The sequence below is a fragment of the Melopsittacus undulatus genome, chromosome 4 (genome assembly GCF_012275295.1).
Source record: "Melopsittacus undulatus isolate bMelUnd1 chromosome 4, bMelUnd1.mat.Z, whole genome shotgun sequence".
Taxonomy (NCBI): Eukaryota; Metazoa; Chordata; class Aves; order Psittaciformes; family Psittaculidae; genus Melopsittacus; species Melopsittacus undulatus.
The window spans coordinates 72,921,800-72,944,822 of record NC_047530.1 but is presented as its reverse complement, the minus strand read 5'-3'; the positions used below and the strand labels follow the sequence as shown (position 1 = coordinate 72,944,822).

Genomic DNA, 23,023 nt, shown 5'->3' with positions numbered 1-23,023 from the left:
GAAAGCTGCACAGCAGTCCAGTGCTTAGACAGTACATGGCCAAAGCAGAACTCCCAGTCTTCACATGGAACACAGCTTATAACGGTAAGCTTAAGCTTTTAGAAACAGGCATCTAGCTTACACATGTTCACTAAGCGCAGATATGGAGGTCCTCATGCTTAGCTTTTGTTGACCCAACTTACTGTTGCAGTTGGGAGCCTAAATATGTGGGTGAGTGATTGCAGTGTTCTTCTGCAGGGCAGTTCTGGTGGCAGTGAGGTGGTGTTCAAAATTTTTCTGCAAGATAAAAATTAGTCTATTTTTTAGTGTTCAAAGGCCATATTTAGAATAGCATAAATACATTATTTGAAGAAAATGAAAATTTTAGTTTTTTTTCTTGGAGTTAATACATGTCTAATGTTCAATAAACCTATGGATATTGGCTAGAATGATCTGTTAGCACTGCTTCATTGTTTTTTTGTGTAATCTTTAGTAAAATTTATTATGTTGTGTGAAAGGTGTATGTGTGTTGCACTTATTTCTTAAATGAAGGCAAGACTGTCCATGACTTAAGCAGCACAGAATGGTTGGAATTCAGAAAAGGATGATAGAAAAAAGAAAGTGCCTGTGTATGGGGAAAGGAACAAATACTTTAAATGTTTCCACACTGTACTTTCCTATACATTTTTTCCAGTTCAAACTGTGTGTACATGTTGGCTAATTCAGATGATATTTGTTTGCTTGCAGTGGGATGCTGGCCCTTGCTTCCATGTTGGATTTTAACTGTGGGAATTTGATACCTCTCAGCAACTGCTGTCTTTCCTCAGTATTTGACCTAGAAACCAAGTAAAGCGATGAGGAGATTTGTTTACTGCAAGGTGGTTCTAGCCACTTCTCTCATGTGGGTGCTTGTGGATGTCTTCTTACTTCTGTACTTTAGTGAATGTAATAAATGTGATGATAAGAAAGAGAGGTCTCTGCTTCCTGCTCTGAGGGGTAAGTGCCAAGTCTAAGGTGTCTTTAAAGGTCATAGATTTTTATTTATATTTTTTTATGAATTTAGCCTCATGTATGTTTCTCTGTACTTTCTAAATTATTTTTCCAATTCAAACAGACAAAAAACCATGATCTGAAGAATTTTGTTTCTGTAGTGCGTTAGTGGTTTCTGAGTTAGTTTCTGTTATCCTAGTGTTTGACCTTTGCTGTAACAAAGCCTGAGCCTTATATGTTTTCTTCAGTGAAACTAATATAAATTCTTCACAATACATGGAGGAGAAGATGGAAGTAAATAACTTTTTTTATAAGAAGTCATTTGACCTACAAGATATATGATTCTCTTTGATACCATTTTTTTTCTTCATTTTTGAACAGTACTTACTTGTAAGCTTGCTTTTAAACTCTTAACTTGGGTTGAAACAGTTGTTTTAAAAGATTAGATTCCCCTCTACCATATGAAAACATCAGGAGCAAGTCTGAAAAGCAGATGGAGCAGAGATTCTTGTCTTGCTCCAAATATTTTTAGTAATGTAATTTACTAAAGGGGAGTTCATGAAAGCTGAGTCTTGACTGGAGCTACAAGTTTTCAAGTTTGTAACTGCTAATTTCCAGAGCTGCCATTCACAGGAGAGATTGTGTGCTTCTGTGCATCCAAAAGATGCCAGTACTTGCAGTTTAATACTTGACAACTTGAAAGTAACCTGTAGAAGCTGTAACTGATGTTAACTGCTGAATGCAGTTAAGACTCATGAGAAATTTATGAGAAGAACAGGGAGCAGAAATTTACAGAATACAGGTGTTTGTTTTTCTTTTAGATTAACATCCTAGTCTTAAAGAGTTCAGGTTCAGTGTATGGAAGAAGGAAGATAATTTGAATTCCTAATAGGATTGGAACAGGATTAGAACTAGTGGAGCTGCTTTTGTAACATGTTGATAGCAGACAAAATCTGTGTCTGATGCTGTTTCTTTCTTTGTAAATACAGGTACATGTTAAAGTACTGATCCTTAGTTTTGTTCACGAGATAAATCATTGTCATCCTTTTAAAAGTACTTTGGGGTTACTGTTCACTTGAGTTGATAACTTTGCAATAATTTGAAATGAAACTACCATTCAGTGATGGGTTTGTCATGTCACACTTCTTAATGTATTTGGAAAGCTTTGTTTCTACCTTCCAATAGTATTAATAGCTACATGATATTAAAAATTAATTTATTTTTCCAAATGAGGAAGATACTGCTTGTTGCCATAGTTGTACATTATTTTTTTTTTCCCTGTGTGATTGAGTTTAGTCTGTCTCTAAACAAGTATTAGACAACAATCTGACATGTTGTGGGGGTGAAAAACCCCCCAACTAACCCATTTTACCTATACTGTCAGCTGCAGAAAAGTGATCTTAAATTGTTTTTGAAGTACGCATTGGAATTTTCTCAGAATTTATGACATTTTGTGAAATATCTTTAGTTGGTTGCATTTTTTGCTATGTAATTGGATAACTTAGAAAAAATATTAGAATTTTAGAGCTTATTTGAACATTATCAACTTTTATGTCAATTTAAGGTTAAAAAAAGGCATAAACACATCCCTGCCACCACAACTGAAATTTAACTTACAAGTATAAATTCACCTTTATTTCTCAGTGCAATACTATGCAATGCTGCACTTTTATTTTGAAGTGCTCTGTTGCATTTGACTACCTGAAATTATGTTCTTTTTTTTTTATATTAAACTTACTAGATTCTGTGTGCTGTGCCTGTTAAAAAGAGATGAGGTTTCTCCGCAGAGATTCTGAGAGCAGCACTGCTTCTTGCTCTTAGGTTTGAAAAGCAAGTTATACTGCATGTATAACATTATTTCTACATTAAAACCTGCTAAAATAAATACTGAGTCTCTTACTATACTGTGCATGTTCTATATAAATGTTGGAAGAATATTTAATTATAACTTTTACGAAATCAGGGATATAAATACAGTTTTATTGGAAATTGATTCTATGTCTTTTTTTGTTAGATAACTAAAACTTGCGAAGGCTTCTGCCACAGAGGAACAAAATGAGCCAAAAGCAGAGTTCAGGCTACTTCATTTTTAAGTTTTTGATCAGTTGTTTAAGAGGGAGAAGTACCTCTACTCTGTGTGGTCACATAGGGACTTAAATAACAACAGTTCCAGAAAATGAAAATCACTGAACATTCTCATTGAAAAGATTTTGAGTTTTGGAAAGATTTGTTTAGTAGATGAGAGCTGTTAATTCACTGAAAACTGGCTTGCATAAATAATTGCACCTACTTTTTTCTCATTTGCAGCTATAATTGAAGGTTTGGTAACTTAGAATGTAGTTTGTTGTGTTTTGTGTTAATATATCCACCAACTTGAAAAATGATACACACTGTTCCAAATAAATGTAAGTGTTCTTGAATGACATTTACATTCCAGTCCACTACATTCTAAGTTAATTTTTCTGGTTTTTTGGGTTTTCCAATGTCCTAAATATTTCTTGTTAGATAGTCATAGGTGTTGCCATGTCAGTATGCATATTTGAAAATAAAAAAAAAATCCAGAGTAAGTTTTGTCTTGGTTATGGCGATTTAGCAAAATGATTCAATTTATTTCTGTGTGTGTTCTGGTGGAGTAATTAGAAATGTTTTTTAAACTTCTGTAGCTTCTAGTGCAGCAGACTACTAAAACCTCTTTACTGTAAGTGCCATGAGCTATTATGATGGAAATGCAGTGTAGTGCTGCTTTTTTGCTATAAAGCACCTGCATGGTACTATCGCCTTTGTCTTATTAATATAGTGTATTTACAAGTCTCTGAATACCTGTAATTGAGAATGCAGATTATCTGTAAACGTAAAAAGCAACATAATTACAGTATTTCCACAAGGATATTAAAAAAGGCACAACAAGAATCAATACACTAATAGAAACTTAAATTGGACATGGTAATCCAGTGTTTGCAGTCACTAACATCATGCTCATCATTAATTGGAAAGATTCTGCTTATATTGAAAGGTGTGTTTAGAGGTGAAACTTTCCATGCCTTTTTCAGTCATAGTTACTGTATTCTAAATGGTTTGTAAAGACAATATTACAGTAGAAGAACTGTAAGCAGGGACAGCCTGTGGACTGGAACACTGCTGTCAGAAATCCCCCTCTGATGTATTGCTGTACATCTGTAAGTGTGCGAGTGACAAGTATAAAGGCTGAGTGTTATAAAAATGAGCTGTTGCTGAGCTGGGTTAGTGGTATTGCTTAACAACTTGCAGGTGTTATCCTGATCAACCCTGAGCTGGCTTTCAGTCAAGTTCATCAATACTGGCATCTATTTTCAAAACATTCCCCAAGTTTCTGTCGTGCTGGGAGGGGGTTTAGTTTATTGTGACTGCTGCAGCAATTGAGAGGGAGGATCTTAATTTCTAGATTTCTTGTCATGAAGAACACGTCCTGGAGGCAGAGAGGGTTTTGTGCATTTATTTTAGTGTTTTTCCATCATTCATGGTTAAGGAACTTGAAATGGAAAAGGACTTTACTACAGAAAACCTGCTAATTGTTAATTTCAAATTCAAATATAGAATCATAGAATAGTTAGGGTTGGAAATGACCTTAAGATGTTCTAGTTCCAGCCCCCCCTGCCATGGGCAGGGGCACCTCACACGAAACCATGTCACCCAAGGCTTCGTCCAACCTGGCCTTGAACACTGCCAGGGATGGAGCTTTCACAGCTTCACTGGTTCCCAGTGCCTCACCACCCTGACAGAAAAGAACTTCTTATATCCAATCTGAACTTCCCCTGTTTAAGTTTGAACCCATTACCCCTTGTCCTATCACTACAGTCCCTAATGAAGAGTCCATCCCCAGCATCCCTGTAGGCCCCCTTCAGATACTGGAAGGCTGCTATGTTAGTTCCATTCCATGTGTTCTGTTTGGAAAGCTGTCTTTGAAGACAGTTGTTGTTGGCAGTTTTCTATCCAGATTGAGAGTAAAATATGTAGTGAGGTTGAGAGAAGTAAAATATTGTTCTTCAGATAGTAAAATGGGGAGCATGTGCCATTATTGAAACAGTAATTGTAAAGAAAGTGTGATTAATTAAAATGACTGTGTATTAGTAACGAGATGAAACTGTAATTTTAAGTGCTTGTCTTTGCAACATGACTAATGCTCTTAATGCAGCTTTGTAATGTCAACGTATGTTTTAGATTTTCATGAAGTGGTGACAAATCTTAAATATTACTTTGGCATCTATTTTTGTTTCTGTGTTAACTGTATTCTCAAGTGCTACAAAAAGGCCTTGTCATGAAATCAGTAAAATTATTAAAATGCTATTTTGAAGAAAACTCAGTATAAGAGAAAAGTTTACTCGTTCAAATCCTGTAATTTTTTTTTTAAAAAGGTCTGTGTTATGATCGTATAAAGCAAGTGAATGAAACATTTGAATGCTGCAATAAAAGTTTGGGGTTATGGCCAAGTTTGGAAAAGAAGGCATTCATTTTGGTGGTTTCCATAGTAACGTGTTTATCTGTCAGATTACTGTGTGCGTTGGCCTGTCTGCAATAACAATGGTAGCAAATATTTTTAATAGCATACCATAAAGATTTAATAGATGGATGGATGAGTATGTACATTGCACTGAAAACTTTCCACCAATTTGTTGACAAATAAAATTTACAGTGCTGATTTGGATATTGTGACAACACATTAAGTTTATTTCTAGAACTTCATCATGCAGTTCAAGAAAAAAAAGCATTGCTGAAGCTTGAAGGAAAACCAGCCTAGCAGGCATGTGGTTTTTGTGATTGCAGACTTAAAAAAAACAGTAAGTGGAGGCTGGCAGAGTGATGTGGTGCTCACTGGTTTGAATGTATGAGCTCCAGACAGGAAGTGTTGTGCTTTCTAGCACAGTCTGGACTCCCAGCTGAGGATGAATTGACAGATATTTCTTACTGTAGTTACTTTGTTCTGTAACTTCCTTTTATCATTAGACATTTTAAATACTAGACATTTCAAGAATGACTGCTGACCTGTTTTGGCAGAATGAAGGACTTATTAGTTGTGGAATGGGTCTCAGTAGGTAAGTATCTGAAACCATGGTTTGCCTTTCCTGGGAAAAATGTTTCTGTGGCACTGCTCTTTCTGTGCTGACTGGTATGTACATAGTCTATCTCTGTGGCTGTGGGTATGGCAAGAGGCAAGTGAAAATGCTGGCAGACACTAAATAACTTTTCCCCTCTTTTGAAGAAGGGGAAGAAACCCCTCCCAAACCCAAGAAGTACTTCTCAATAATTTTTTGAACTCCTAGAAAAAGTAGAAAACCGGCCATGTGGTCCAGAATTCCTCATTTTTCCCACAGTTTCACCTCCAGAAGTTTGACTGTTCTGTGGCTCTGGGAGAGAGGCGATTCCCAAGTGTCCTGCTTTTAGGAAAGGCCAGCGGTTTTAGAAGAAACAGGAACATGTGTTTCTTAGTGCTAGAAGCTGGAGCTATTTCCTGGTTATATCACTGAGAAATGTATGGACTCATCCTCAAGGGATATAGTTTAAAAAACTAACCCACAAAACCCAGAAAACAAACTTCATCCCCATCACCCCCAAACCAAAACATGGGGTTGTTTGGTTAAATTGTTGTACATGAGTTTTAGATTGGATATAAATAAGAAATTCTTTCCTGTCAGCGTGGTGAGGTAATGGAATGGATTGCCCAGGGAGGTTGTGAATGCTCCATCCTTGGCAGTGTTCAAGTCCACGTTGGACGAAGCCTTGGGTAACATGGTTTAGTGTGAGGTGTCCCTGCCCATGGTAGGGGGGTTGGAACTAGATGATCTTAAGGTCGTTTCCAACCCTAACTATTCTATGATTCTATGATCATCCTGACACAGAACAGCAGAAAAGATTTGTTATTTTGCACAGTACTTTGCCATAAATGTAGAGCAGGAGGGAATGATGTTCTCCCGAGTTTGTGACTTGCTATGGAAGTCTGACTGCACAAAGTGTGATTTCTCATATTTTTATGTTGCTTTCTGTGTTGTGTATTTTTGTACAAATTTGGTTTATCTCAAGCTTTATTATTTATAGCATTTAACTTAAATATTTAATGAAATGTGTAATGAGTAAGCTTATACAGTGTATTTGTACTGTATATGTATTGTATGCTACACTCACTGTCTCATACATGCTTAAGCTACAGAAGTTGCTCAAGCCAGTAGTATAGTGAAGGTCTGCCCTTTCCTCACCTGTCCTTCTCTAACACCCAGTGAGAGGTTCTGTACAACCAGAGAGGTTTATGATTTTTTCTTTCTTTTATGCTGCTTAAGAATTTAGTCTATTAACTTTCTTAAAAATTTGGCAAAGGGAAAAAATGTAATTGCTTACGTATGTGGGGTTTTGAAATATTTTTAGTAGTTCTGTGGTTAAAATGAAACAAAATCTATGGTAACTTTCCAAATAATAGGAAAATCTGTCAATGACACACTGGTAGGAATGAGCAATGTTATCTTTGTTATCCTTGCTGACATTCCTAATACCTTCTTTCAGTGTTTATCTATCTAAACATGTGTTGTGTTAGAAACCAGTGTGAAAATCTTCAGTATTATTCAGGAAATCTTTTCTACTTGTTCATGGGTGTGAAGCGTGCTGTGCTTGTTTTAACAAGTAGATGCAATCAAAAAGTCAGGTTTACATTCTGAAAATGTATTTCAGCACTTTTGTCTATCATACTGTCCTGCTGTTGTACCTTAACTGTGTCCAGTCTTATGAACGGAGTTGTGATTTCAGTTTTTTCTGAACAAATATCTAAGGGAATTGTTTAGTGGATATTGAAAACTGCACTTTAGCTTGTTGACAGTAAACACAGACATATTGGAAGATGTCTGAAGTACTTTCCATCTGTAGTAGCTGACAGAAAAATGGCACGGTAGTGACAAAGCTGCGATTATGTTCTCTATTGCTGCCAGAAGTTGGATATCTCTAGTGTCATGTGTGGTAGGACTGTATTTGGAAGCTGTCTATAAGCTTGGAGATGTCAGTCCCTGGATTGGTTGTTGAAATGTGTTTTCTTGCCTTTTTAATTTTACTTCTTTTCTCCCACCTCCCCCCCCCCCCCCCCCCCCTTTCCATTGATGCATTAAGAGTTTTCTAATGATTCTTTTTAGCATTTTGGTTGATGTTTTGGAAGTAAATTAGTGTGTAAAGCTCGCGTGGGTCTGTCCTGTATCATAAATATATGAATATAATATTGTTAAATTTAGTTTTACATAACACTTCAGATTTTAAGAAAGTTATCAGCTGCTGGGTTTTCTGACTTGTTTACTTTTGATTTTTCTCTTGAACAGTGTTTTGAAGTGTAAAAATTGTGTCACATTGACAATATTATCTCTCATATCCAAATACTTTTGGGCTGTCCTTGTAAAGCATATTCAGAGTTTTCCAGGAGGCAGGTGCTCTGGGTATGAGAGGACTGTCCTAGCTCATCTGAACTTCCTTAGCAGGTGTAGCTTATCAGGTTGTACTGTTTGTTAGTCTTTTAAGTTCTTCTCACTGTTTTTCTGTTTTGAGTTAAGCTTTGCATGCTTTAGTTTCATTGCTTCATCCTTGCACCAGGTGTGTTTCTCAAAGTGGAGCTCGTGAATGAAATGTAGGCATAGAGATGTCTTGCTGGTTGGGGTTGCGTGTATTTAATAAATGTATGTCTTTTTGATAACAGCTTAAGTTTTTATGTCTAATAGTATAATATAAAAGTATCTTTTGTATAAATGGTGACAATTTGCTTTTCCCAGTAGATGGATAAATATTACTGGCTTTAATGATGGAGGTATAATCTAAGATCACAGGAACCTGTGAAAAGTTTAAAATACTTCAAGGGAAATGATCTTACTGCTAGCTGAATATGCAAGATAGGCAGAAAAATGTACCATCCTTTCTAGAAATAGATACGTTGCCCTTGACAATTTTTATTTGAGAGACAGGCAGCTTAAACTGATGAGTAGCTGTGGATGCCTATGACTAAACAGTGTGTATATTTGTGTGTGTGCAGCAGAGGCATGGTTTGATTTTGCATTATAATTAATATTTCAATAAGTCTTTCTGATAGCAAGGTACGTAAATTGTTTGTACTGTAAGGCAGAAGAAAGAAGCCAGTCTTCTGTCTGTGTTAAAAACGTCACATAATTTTCATGAGGATTAACCGAAACCCAGAATTTTAGAAGATACACTTTCCTTTGTCAATGGCAGAATATGCTTTCCAGCTGCTTTGAAGGCTTTTGGGTTTTCTGTTTTGCTTTTTATATTCAACAGATGAATCCTAAGATTACCAGAAATTCTTTTTGGCACTGTTTACTTTTTGCAAAATACCTCCTTGCTTGCAAAATTTATTTACAGTCAACATCTTCGGAGAAAAGCGTTTTATGAAAACTAAGAAGGATTCATGAAAACCTCACATACTTTTATTGTCAGAAGCTTTTATAGTAGGGATTGCCTAAAAGTTATGTCTCCTCTCTGGTTATTGACACCACACTTCTAGACTATGAATGAAGTTTTTTTTGTTTCAGGAAAGCTTTACAAATAGTGTCAGTCCACACATGTCTGTTTGCAAGAAAAAATGTGAAGCTCAGGCTGCCATCAGCCCTTCTTAATCCAATTTTAAATAATCCTTAAACTGTTCTACAAATTACACAGTATACTTGAATCTCTTCCTTACTGTTTTCCATCTCAAATGAGCTCTGTATAGATCTGTAGAAATACAGCAAATCACTGGAGAAATGGGGATTACTGAGAGGGCATACAGTGTAATGTGAAACACCAAGTTAAATTGTCAAATGCTGCCACTTTTTTATTTTGCAAAGTAAGAGAAGTGAGTTTTATGATAGCTTGAAGCCACAGTTTTCAACTGCTTTTTTTTTTTTTTTTTTTTTTTTCTGAAACAGGATGATAGGGAATTTTAGGGCAACTTTGAAATAAATAGCAATTGGTTTTATCTCTAAGAAATGCTTTAAAATGGTGCTTGTCAGTATTAGTGCAATATGGAATTTGAATAGTAACTAGAAATCATAATATCTATTGTAAAGCAATGATTGTTTCTATCTCTAAATGCCATCCTTTGAGAATTTTTTTAGTAGATGTCATGCACAGTATTCATGTATGCTCTAATGAAAGTGTTGAGCTACAGACATTCTCCAGAGTCTTGATTGCCAACTCTGACAAGCTAACGGGAGCATTCATTTGCATAATAAAGAATGAAGAATCATAGTGAAATTCATTCCAATGTCATCCTTGGGATTCTACTCTGCATTCAAGCAAACAAAAATCAAACCAGGTTCTTAGCATCAAGAAAAATCATAGAATCCTAGAATGGTTTGGGTTGGAAGGGACCTTAATCATCACTTAGTTCCAGCCCCCCTGCCATGGTCAGGGCACCTTCCACTAGACCAGGCTGATCAAAGCCCCAGTCAGCCTGGCCTTGAACACTGCTAGGGATGGGACAGCCACAGCTTCCTCTGCACAGCCTGTGCCAGTGCCTCCCCACCCTCATGGTACAGACTTACTTTCTTATATGTAATCTCCCTTCTGTCAGTTTAAAGCCATTACCTCTTGTCCTGTCCCTACAGGCCCTTGTAAAAAGTCCCTCTACAGCTTTCTTGCCATCCTCCTTCAAGTTCTAGAAGCTGCTCTAAGGTCTCCCCAGACCCTTCTCTTCTCTAGGCTGAACAAACCCAGCTCTCTCAGCCTGTCTCCATTTGAGAGGTGCTCTAGCCCTCTGAGCGTTGCTGTGAATTCCTCTGGACTTGCTCTAGCAGTTCCATGTGAGGTTATTAATACCATCTGGTATTTTGTGCCCTTTGTGATGTGTCAGCTACCAGTTGCAGAAAGGTGTCATTTACCTTTAGTATTCGGCTAAAAAAGGCATTCTGTTTAATGAAGAGAGATCTAGGAAGCATTTTGAGACTAAGCTGTCTGGCACTGGAATAATAGTACATCAAACATAACTTCTGCATCACAGAAGTATGATTTTTCACACCTCCATATTGACTTTATTTTACATAACTAAAAGCTTTCCTGAGGCTAACGAGCAAAATAAAATTTATAAAAGATCAGTTAATTAGTTTATTCAAATTGTTTAAAAAATATCTGGAAAATAACAGAAAAGTACTTTGTTTCATTGATTCACATACATGCATGTGGAAATGTATCCTAATACTCAAAAAAGCCCAGTTCATACCTGAAAGTATTTCTGCACATTTTCTATTCTTGTTGACTTTATCCCTTTTTTTCTGTTTGTGGGTTTTTTTTTTTTGTTAAATAAAAGTAGGGGTGCTGTAGTAACACATTGTTACACTCTGCTTTTGTACCATCCTGAAACTGCGAAGATTTCTATTCTGTCTGCTTTTAACTCCTGGCATGGAGGGGATCAGTGAGTACAGGATGAAAGTGGGTGCATTTTGCGCATGTTCAGATGAACTGCTGTCATTAATTAGATATTTTGTACTGCTCTCTGTCCTAATTTTCTTCCTTGACTTATCCGAAGCTTTTTTTGCTATCAATACTGCCTGCGTTTAATTGAAGCATGATATAATCCTATATTTATTTAATGTGGAAATTAATCTTTTTGCATTGTATTTTATGACTTTATTGTTAGGGCTTGATTAAAGTTGGAAATAAATTGGAAGCGTTTAACTCTGAAATTGCTCAATTTTCTACCCTTACAATGCCAAGTATGTCTGCCCAGCATTTTCTTTCTTTCTCATCCTTTTTATTTTTACTTTTTTTAAACATGAAATTAAGTTTAGTTTGTTGCAGCAGGCTCTGTTCTGACCTGACCAGTGTAGTTCCATCTCTTCCTCTGTTCTTCAAGTGCTGTAAGTTCATGTCTGCGTTGGGCCTCTTGGGATCTTGGCAGCAGGTTTGAATCCTGTTGTGAGGATGCTTGGTATTAGCTGTGCCAGAAATAGTCCTTTCCTCTCTCAAGTCACCATTAATTATGCACTTCATAGCTGATCTACATGCAAAAAAAAATTAATCTGCTGTGCTTTGGAAATGGAAGCTTCTTGGCTGAATAAGAGAAAACTTGGAGGCATGCTTCAGACTTCTTGTTTCTGTGTTACTACTTCTACTAATCCTCACTGCAGAGAGACACAACACGGCTGTAAACCTGACTTTCCTCAAGAGATGGTAGAGTGCATTGTAAGGTTTAGGAAAATATTAACCAGCAAAGGAACCCTTTAAGAGCAATTATAATACGAAATTGGTAGGTAAGTCTAGAGCAAATGTACAGATTTGGAAATATAGTTCAATTGTAAGTAAAGCTTTGCACATAGGCGTGTTGGAGTAAGTATAATAATGGAATCCTAGAATGGTTTGTTTTGGGAAGGAATTTAAACATCATGCAGTTCCAACCCCCCTGCCATGGGCAGGGCACCTTCAACTAGACCAGGTTGCTCCAAGCCCTGTCCAACCTGGTTTTGAACACTGCCAGGGATGTGGCAGCCACAGTTTCTCTGAGCAGCCTGAGCCAGCACCTCACCATCCTCACAGGGAAGAATTTCTTACTAATATCTAATCTCAATCTGCCCTCTGTCAGTTTAAAGTCGTTCCCCCTTGTATCTTATTGTATTTTTTACAGTACCTGCCATTGTAAAAAGCCCCTCTCTAGCTTTCCTGTAGCTCCTTTAGGCACTGGAAGGTGCTGTAAAGTCTCCTGGAAGCCTTCTCCAGGGTTGTGGATCTCTAATTCACAACTTTTCTGTCTTTTTAATTTTGTTGATCAATGCTCATGTCTGCAATTTCTTTACACATAAAGCTAGCACCATGCTCATGGAATTAGTGTGCATTTTTGTACCTAAGAGGGCATATGCTGCAGTGTTCTACACTGCTCTTCCATGAAGGAATTTATAGAGGCATATGCTGCCTGGAACTGGTGGAATCATTCCTGGAAAAAATTGGCTTGGTGTTCTAGTTACTTCCTCCTCTGTGGTTTGCAGAGCTTGCTCTTAAATGTTAAATAATTTTGCATATAGTCATTTGGTGAATATTTTGTATATGCTGAATGCCAACTTGTTACACTTGTATCAGACTTCAGCACTATAAAAAAAAGCAAACACAAAAAGACCAATCCCCACACAAAAAAATTCTGGAAAGTATTATATTAATATAATCAGCCTGTCAAATTATGTTGTAAAACTGCAGCGATCAGCACCATATTTTGATATACCATGCTGAGGGAATACACTTGCTATAGTGTGTTATAGAATGTTTTAAAGTGTGAAGGACTAGTGAATAATTAAATGGTGTGTGTTTTATTTTGTGAATGTGCATTGTGCCTTTAGAAATGTAAAGATACATTTATGCTTAACTTCTGTTTCCTTATACTAAAACTGAATGTCTAACTTGCTTTGACATTGGGCAGTGGCTAAATATTTGAAAACCTATGTCGAGTTCTTTTCATCATTAATTGAAAGTTTTAGTTTGTAAATACTTGCCAAGCATAATGTAAGACGCTTTTGTGCAGAACACTTCCCTTTGGCCCCTCAGTTTGAAAATGATGTTGGCTTCTTTTCAGGAAAGTGTATATGAAACTGTATTGAATCTCCTATGAGTTTTTCAAAGAACTGTTACAAGGGCAGTGTTTTTAGCTTAAACAGGGTTTGGGGTATTTCTATTTTAGTGAATACATTTGAACAGGAGTGTAGTGTGTTGGGGTTGTTGTGTTAGCTTTTTTCCTGTTCCAAAACAAAGTAGATTAGAACTCTGATCTCTCATGCATTTTTGCTGGAATTCCACTTCCTTTTGTAAGTGGATTGTCTTACACAGTGTGTTTTTAAATCATTTTAACTGGGTATTTAAAGCATTTAGACATGACCATGTGTACAGTTTGGATAAAAACTTTTGTATTACAAAAGCTGCATCAGATTACTGTTTCATTATATTATTTTTTAATACACCAAAAGTAATAAAAAACCCCTTGATTTTATTTTTCTCTTTCCCAGTTTTAGGCAAAATTAATCACTTTCTGTATGGTGATTCTAGCATGCTTAGATTTTCCTATAGAAAATAGGAAACATAGGCCTAGTTGCACAGAATACTTACTATGAAAAATATTCGGTGCACCATTTAAGAGCATTATGCCATTAATGTGCAGTGAGTTCTTCATGGGTCAGTCCTTGAATTCATGGATCATTCAAAAAAAAATCCCAAATTCCACTTATGACAGAGTGGAATTAGCTGGGATACAAGGACCCTCTTTTGTGCAGAATACCACATTATTTTGCATGAGCCTGTAATGTGGGAATGTATCTATAGATTTCTTTACTTGTGTTCTTTAATGGTTTATTTTGTGTTTTTTTTTCAGTTGTTTCAAGTAATTAGCTTACCAAATCATACCTTGTATAAAACCCTAAGTAGAATACCTGACCACTAGTGTGTCAGCTAACATTGGGAAATGCTGGAGCCCTATTGCACTACAAGGCTAATTAGAGCTACCATTATTGCACTCGGTTTGCCTTCAGTCATCATGTGAGGACTCCAGGAAGAATGTCTGGCTTCCATGGTAATTCATCAGGAAGTGTTTGAAGGGAGGCAGGAGAGCTGAGCTTTCACAAGACTTCTGACCTGTTTACTGCCCCCAGGTATTCCTGAGGAGTCAGGTACTCTGAGGGAAGCGTCTTTTAAAGTTGTGTAGAAGTAGGTCAGGTTTTACTCTGGGTTATATGTACATGTGAGCTGTCTAATAGATTAATGGATTTACCAGATACTGACTACCAGATACTGAGAATACTTACGAGGAGCAGGGAATGCTTAAAGATAGTCATTAAATAAATTAGCCCAGTTTAGTTACAGCGGATGGCTCTTCTTAGCATGGTGATTTCAAGACTGCAGTAGTGATTGCTTGTCTCTGTAAAATTGCAGTTTTTCAGTGCACTTAGCTTTAGAAGTCCATGGCATGCTGCTGCTTAGATTTGCCAATTTGATGTTTATTTTAGACTAGAATTTTATTTTCAATTTCAATTATGAAGTCTTTAAAGCCCTTATTTTTTAATTTTTTTCTTATGCATGCAACACTGTGGGCTCTCCACAGAGTTGGCGTGCGCTTAGCAAAAACGATGAAACTGTTTTGGCCATGTTTGCATTGCGGGGCCAGGCAGGGGATCGGGTTCTGCACTTGGACATAGGGCTTGGCTCCCCTGAGGTCCATAAAAGTGCATAGGGACTGTAATGAGCAACACTGAAATAAAATCTCAAAACACCCCACCAGCCACCCCTCAAAACCCCAACCCAAACCACGTATACTTCCATAATACAACATCGTGCATAACTGTTCTAGTGAATTCAGCTCTAAGTATTGTACTCTTGCTCTAATTCTGCTCTCCAGAATGCGTTGAATTACAAGAACAATGTTCTTTATGTAATGTTGATAGCTGCAAACCAAATAAAATGTTAATCATAAAAGACTTTCTCCATTAAGTGATAAGAGTCTTTTGTAATAAAAACTTGTCAGTCTTTTACGGTTTAGGAATAATTTAACTATGTTAAGTTCTCTTCGTTTAGACTTTATATAGCAGCCATCTCCCTTATTTGCTACTCCAATGGAAATCGTAAGTTTAAATAGGGTGTATTGGGACTCTGCTAGTGGGTTCAGTGGTTGGTTCCACTTTTGGTAGTCTTAAATTTTAAGTGCATTAAATTATCCTATTTTAAACTTTATAAAATGTCAATTTGCCTCATTTTGCTACTCAGTGAAAGTCATAATTCTGAGTGGAATGTGCCATGGCTCTGCCAGGGGCAGATTTAGCAGTTGGTATGAGTCTGCAGAAGTTTAGAATTGCTTTTTGTGATCTGCTAGATAAAAAGAGCTAGTGTGTATTTTCGTGGAGCTTCTGGCTTGTTTTGTTGTCAGCATCACACATCATGGGGGAGGTGGTTGCTTTCTTGGTGCTGGAATGTACGTGTTGCTGGCGGGATGGGTCAGTGGAATGTATTGCTCTCTTTGAACCAACCGTGGGATGCTCCAGGGTAGGAGATTGGGGTTGTCTCCTTGAAGGGAAAATGTGGAAGTAGATGCATTGAGCAAAAATATCATAGGAAAATGCTTTTGTTGTTTTTTTTATTGTTTTGACTACTCAAACATCTGTTTCTGTTTTGAAGATTGAAGGTCTTTGTCACTGATAAACGTTTCATTCAGGCATTTAATTTAATTTCCTCAAGGATACTATATCTGATGGTATTCATTATTTAGGTATCTGTGTAGTCCTAAGTGTTAGATACTTTAGTCCTTATAATATGAAATGACAAGACAATTAAATTGAAATAAATGCTGTGTAAAAAGTATTTATATTTATATGTTTGCTATGCTTCAGAATCCCTTTGTTCTTTTGTCTTAAGAATGAGTAATTAGGCGGTTCTGTTATGGATGCTGAAATGTGACAGTTCATTTTCCTTATGCACCCCACTGATGGAGAGGAGAAGGATGATGAAGGCATTTGTACACATCCTGAAAAGAAAGGAGAGGGATTGGTTTTGTTTGGTGGTTATTTGGATTTTTTGTGCACATGCTTTGTTTTCATTTGAATGGTAGGATTTTTTATGTAACTTTTTTTTTTTTTGCTATACGTTGACAAATGCTAGGAAGCTTGAATCTACCTCTAGATAACTATTTTCTTAGAGAAAATAATGGTTTTTCTTATGTTCCTTGCTGCTTTGTTGATATTTTGAAGATGCTAGTACTAAAGGAAAGCATAATGCTGTCTCTACAATGGGGATTTCTTAAACTGCCTTTTAACTGCTGGTTATGTCATCTTTAATTAAATGGTTATGCTTGAAATAATTTTCCTTTGGGAGTGTTTGTGACTTCCCATAGATATGGAAGTTGCTCTGACATTCTGAGGATGTACTTTATAAAAGAAAAGAAATAAGGGAAGCCAGAGCTGATGCTACAGCAGTAGATACTGTTTATCTTGCATTAAGTTTTATAGCATGATGACAGAGTAAGTCTCGGAGAACTGCTTTCCCACAAGTAGATCGTGCATCTCAAATTTAACGTCTAAATTAAACTGGCCTTGGTTTATTGTTTGTTAGTGCAAGTCAGTGGTACAAGGGGTAAAAACCAAAAATAATAAAAGCATCATTAGGATGTGCTAAAATTATTCATTCAGTAAGTGTGATGAATGTATATTCTTTTAGTTAGTAGTGTAGACAGCTAATCCTATAAAACCATAAAGATTAGGTATTCTGTGAAATGAACATTGTCTGTAAATTCACTTAAAACTCTGCTGTTCATATATCTGTGGCTGTAGTGTGAAGGACTGTTTTTTTGTTTGTGTTTTTCTGGTAGACAACTAGACCACAGATGGAGGGTAACCTGGTGGCTTTTTGAATTTTCAGAGAAAGTGATCAGTTTGACTCACTTCTATAATCCCTCAAAAAAACCCCAAAACCAAACCAAACCAAACAAAAAGTCCCCTCCCCCCAACCCCCCCCCCCCCTCCTCCCCCAAGCCATCATAGAATCACGGAATGGTTTGGGTTGGAATGGACCTTAATGATCACTCAGTTCCAGCGCCCCTGCCAGAGCAGGGACACCTTCCACTAGACCAGCTTGCCCAAAGCCCCATCCAACCTGGAGCAGCCACAGCTTCTCTGGGCAACCTGTGCCAGTGCCTCACCACCCCACAGGAAAGAACTTCTTCCTTATACCTAGTCTAAATCTCCCCTCTTTCAGTTTAAAGCCTTTCTCCCTTTTCCTGTCCCTATCTGCCTTTATAAGAAGCCCCTCTTCAGCTTCCTTGTTGGCCTCTTTAGGTGCTGAAAGCTGCTCTAAGGTCTCCCTGGAGCCTTCTGCTCTCCAGGCTGAACAAACCCAGCTCTCTTAGCCTGTCTCCATAGGAGAGGTGCTCCAGCCGTTGGGGCATCTGTGGCCTCCTCTGGACTTGCTCCAACAGGTCCACGTCCTTCTTGTGTTGAGGGCCCCAGAGCTGGATGGAGCACTGCAGGGGGGAGGTCTCATTAGAGCAGAGTAGAAGGGTATGATTATGACCTCTCTTAACCTGCTGGTCATGCTGCTGGGGATGCAGCCCCGGACATGGTTGGTTTTCTAGGCTGTAAGCGCACACTGCCAGGTCATGTTGAGCTTCTTGTCAACCAACACCCCAAGTCCTTCTGAGGACTTCTCTCACTCTAGTCTCTGTGTAGCCTGTATTTGTGCTTGGGATTGCCCTGGCCCAAGTGCAGGACCTCGCACTTGGCCTTGTTGAACTTCATAAGGTTTTCACTTGCCCACCTCTCAGGCCTGTCAAGGTCTCTCTGGGTTGCATCCCTTCCCTCTGTCATGTTGACATCACCACTTGCTGATGGTGCACTCAGTCCTACCATCCATGTCACCAACAAAGGTGTTCAACAGCGCTGTTCCCAGTACTAACCCCTGAGGAATGCCTTTTGGATTCAGGTAGTAAGAGGTGGCCAGGAGCGTTTACTTGATGAGTAAGCGGACCTGTTGAAATTGGAGAGAGGGAGCTTGGCTACTCTATTCTGTTGCTGGATCTCATGTCTGTATTTGTTACAGAACTCGGGGTGAGCAATGCCAGATGTCTCCTCAGGCAACTATTTCCAGCAACTTATTACCCTCCTTGTGAAAAGGTGTTTTTTTTAAATATTGTTTAGGCTGAGTATTTCCTGCTGCAAAAAATTATGTACTATCACTCTTTAGCAGACCCTGGACAATCTAATGTGCCTGTGCCACCTGCAATTGTCTTGCGATGATTTGAAGACTGTAAGACTTGTCTTTAGGCTGGACAACCACGTTCCTCTGGTCTTGCATGATTGTTTTGTAAACAGTTTTTGCTCTTCTTTGGCATATTCTAATGCATGAGGTATTTGCATTGTGGTGCCTGAAGCTGAACCCTGCTTCAGGGCACTGAGCGTGGGGGAAGATACTTCCCAGGTTCCACAGGCTCTACCCCATCCACACTCCCACTTTTTCCTCAGTGGCATCGTGACTTATCTTCCATTCTCTGCAGATCCAGGGTTCTTTTTGATATCAGAGGAAAAATGCAAAAGGAGGAGGAAAATTGTGATATTAAAAGAGTTTAAAGGTCAACTACATGAGGAAATGGTATGATGATAAAATAAGCTTCAAAGATGTTAGGACTTCTCTTCCTGAAGATGTCAAGGTGCCTTTTTTGTAAACAATGGATATAGCCATTTCTAAAATAACATAAGAAAATAAAAGCCAACAATTTTATGAGTAGAAGCTAATAGCCTATTTCTTTAGTAATGTTATAAAGTATAATTAAAACCTGTGCCATTATGAAAGTGTAATTTCTAATGCGAATTATTACACCAAGGAGACCTACAACAAGAGAAAGTGTCAGGCATTCAGTGACAGTGTGGAGCTCCCAGTTTTGTATTTTCAGCTTCCTATTGCTTTTATAATCAAAATTGTTATAACAGAAATATGGAACACTTTTTATTAAAAATGCCTTTTGCTTGGAGCTTTCCATAATGAAGGACAGCATTGATGCAAAGGTTTTATTATGCAAAATCCTTGCCATTACAACAGAAATTCCAAGTTAGAACAGGACTGAGAACGTCATTCTAGTCTACTACTGGCAAGCTCACTGCTTCAGTATGCCTTTGAGGATTAAATTGAAGATTTCTTTTGGTTGGCTATAGGAAAAGTTTAAACTCTTGTGATCAAAGCTAAACTTGTGGGTAGAATGGTGGAAAAAGAAAGGAGATCTTTCAGTGGGCATTGCTACTACAGCACGCAGACCAAGTCTTGTGAAGGTAGGAGACTTTAATGTATCAAACTTTCCAACAAAGTTCTAGGTGTGCATTGATGCTTCCGTCCTTTGATGCTTTACCCAGGCCCAGTGTTGCAACACTGTCATCTACAACACATGTATGACTAGGCTTTATCTATGTGTAATCCCTGTAGTTTAACATCAGTCCAAGCATCAGGAATAATTCTTCACACAGTTACAAAGGTCATTTGCAATTTATCAGGGCATGCATTTATTGCGTGGTTCAGTGCTCTTTTTCTAGAATATACACTTAGTCCATAGAGTGCTTGTTCTTCCTTCTGTTGGAGAGATATAAACATATGAAGGACATAATAGAAATAACAAATTAGGTCCAACTGTATTGCAGCAGGACTAGTTGTAGGACCTGGCAGCAAGACTAGCTCTGTGGAGCTCAGGGACATGATACCGGTCCATTTACCACAATTGCTTCTCGGGTTTTGTCTTTGCTAGTTAAAATGTGGCTGATATTTGTTGGGCTGAATGTTGGAGACAACTGTAATCTGTCAGTGTGCATGAGAAGTCTGTGCTGGAATGGGAACATTCCCATTTCTTTATCAAATTCAGCCATTGTGCAGTTGTGCTTCTATTCCAGGCAAAAGCACAAAACTGAAATGGGGGAGAATGAGCACTCTCAGTGGGCTGGAGGGTACTTTAGTATGTCTTTCGTGAAGGTTTGGTGCAGGGTGGTAGGCTAGGAGAGAGGCTTTTATTTGTCTTTAAACCAAGCAAATAAGAGGAGTATAAATGTGTTTTCTCAGCTTATTTGCTCTGTTTGCACCTTCTATGATGCCCACTGACGGGACAGGCTGAGAGATGAGCTTCCCATTTCACCTCCTAGCAGAGGAAGGAGGGAGGGATGCAGAAAGTGTCATGGCAGACACAGAGTTTGCTTTCTTGAAAACAGTGTTGAAAAACTAAAACCTGTGTTTTCTCCTGAAAACTGAGAGGCTTGTAATGAGATTTGTGTAAGTACTTGTGGGAATTCCCCAATAATAATCTTCTAATTGGAGTGCTGCTGCCAGGCACTCACCTCCTCTAATTGTTGCTGGGGCTGTCTGCAGCTTACAGGTTTGGTCGGCAAGTGTGGGGGCACAGATGGATGGGGATGCATGGCACCTTGGAGCTGCTCCCTTCTGATCACTTATAACCTACTTCTTCAGCACAAAGACCTTCTGTTGATCAATTAGTTGCTCCTTGTATTTGCTAAATTGTTACAGGATTAATTGTTATAACCTAATGTAGTCACCAGGTTATGTGGTGAGAAGGTTAAAAAAAAAAAAGGCAATCTGTTAGATTGATGTGTGTGTTACTTGGTGTTCATGTCATGGTATAAAAACAAGATGGTGAAAGCACAGAGCTGTAATGCATTTTAGAAGAGTGGAAATTCATAAGTCGATTTTAGCCTTGGCAGTTCTGGAGCCAGGCCTTTTCTCCCTTTGTCCATCCTGTCCTTAGCAATAGGCATAAAAAGACTTGAGAAGCCAGGACAAAGCATGGGTGCCAGTTTGAGGTGTTCAGTGTCTTATGATCCCAGGAAAAGCTTTTGCTGGGACAATAAAACACACCCAGTGATTATGCAGCCTCTGTTCTCTAGGGTTTCTGAGCCCATGCTGACACGTGCTGTATTCCATATACGAACTCATGCAAAACCTCCTTGGCAGCCAGACGGAGATCTAGGCTTCTAGGTATAAGACATGCTAAGAATTTTCTGAGAGCAAAATGATACAGAAATTATATCACAGAATTGCAAAGTGGTTTGGCTTGGAAGGGATCTTAAAGATCCTCTAGTTCCACTTCACTGCCATGAGCAGGGACACCTTCCACTAGACCAGGTTGCTCAAAGCCCCATCCAACCTGGCCTTGAACACTGTCAGGGATGGGGCAGCCACAGCTTCTCTGGGCAACCTGTGCCAGTGCCTTATCTCTCTCACAGAATCACAGAATCCCAAGGGTTGGAAGGGACCTCAAAAGATCATCTAGTCCAAACCCCCGCAAGAGCAGGGTAACCTAGAGTACATCACACAGCAACTTGTCCAGGCGGGCCTTGAATATCTCCAACGCAGGAGACTCCACAACCCCCCTGAGCAACCTGTTCCAGTGCTCTGTCACTCTTACAGGGAAGAACTTCATAATACCTGATTGAAATTCCCCCTCTTTTAGCTTAAAGCTATTTCCCTTTACTTTGTTTCCTTTTACTAATTTTCATAAATATAGAACCAGCAAAGTCAATACCTGTGAACAGTCATAGCTGCCCTCAGCAGTGAATGTGTGGAAGTGTTGAAGGCCAGGTTGGACAGGGCTTTGAGCAAGCTGGTCTAGTGGAAGATGTCCCTGCCCAGGGCAGGTGGTTGGAACTGGATGAGCTTTAAGGTCCTTTTGAACCCAAACCATCATAGGATTGTATGATTCTATGAAAGAAGTAAATGTCTTTCTGCTAAATCAGCTCAGGAGCATTGAATAAACACAAGAGCCCTTTAGGTATATACAGATGGGGTTGAATTTATTTTTATTCCCCCTGCCACCTGCTCTCCCACGCCCTGGAAGAAAAGGCAGTATGTCTGTTGTGTGCATGGTTACAATTGTGAAGGGTCGAGTGCTGCAAGAGGAGTTGTGAGAATCTGGTTTGGTTTGCTTCTGCCCTAGCCCTCCTAGCAAGGCAGAAGGCAGCAGGGCACCAGGGGGAGGATGATGCATACACAGTCTGTGCAGCATTGTGCACCAGTGGTCATAGTCTTCTGTGGTTGATGGTGTAGTCATGTCTGTGTGGTGGGCTGGAAATCCTGTTCTCTGGTGCTGGAAGCCCCATGAGCAGCATTGCTTTGGCTGTGCTTGTGTGCTGCTGCTGCGCACAGTGCACAGAGCCCAAATTCATATGTGCCTTGCTTATGCCAGCTCTTCAATGCCAAGAATAGTATTTTACAGATATAGAGGAGCAGTCTGAGGCTTATTAATACTTGGAAATGTTACCTTCTTGTGTGAGAAGAAGAATATTAACTTTCTGATGAAACAAATCAAATCTAAATTAATTTTAATTTAGCTTTCAGTCTTTGTGTTTTATTTTTCCTTATTGTTCTTCTGAAACCTTTTGGAACAAGTCTGCATAGCTCCTTCATGCTGCATAAGAATTCAAGCTTCTTAGAGATGGATTTCACTATATGAAAGTCTCCTGGACATGACAGCTTTAGTCAGTGTTTGTCCCCTTGTGTTTGTTCTTAAATGTTTTGGTTTTGTTATTTTGTTTTTAGTTTGTTTTATTTTTTTTTTCAGGGGACGTAA

The 23,023-nt window shown here is 38.5% G+C and overlaps 1 protein-coding gene across 4 annotated transcripts in view; it reads left to right on the top strand.

The window, feature by feature from the left end:
* Positions 1 to 833: 833 nt before the first annotated feature.
* The window catches only part of GALNT13 (polypeptide N-acetylgalactosaminyltransferase 13), a 126,140-nt gene continuing 103,950 nt past the window's right edge, over positions 834 to 23,023 (top strand). For 3 of the 4 annotated variants that reach the window (XM_005153735.3, XM_031053289.2, XM_034062111.1), the window contains exon 1: positions 834 to 975. In XM_005153735.3, coding sequence (XP_005153792.1) covers positions 834 to 975 — 142 coding nt within the window. The remainder of the gene's footprint in view (positions 976 to 23,023) is intronic. The other variant, XM_031053290.2, reaches the window with a different exon arrangement.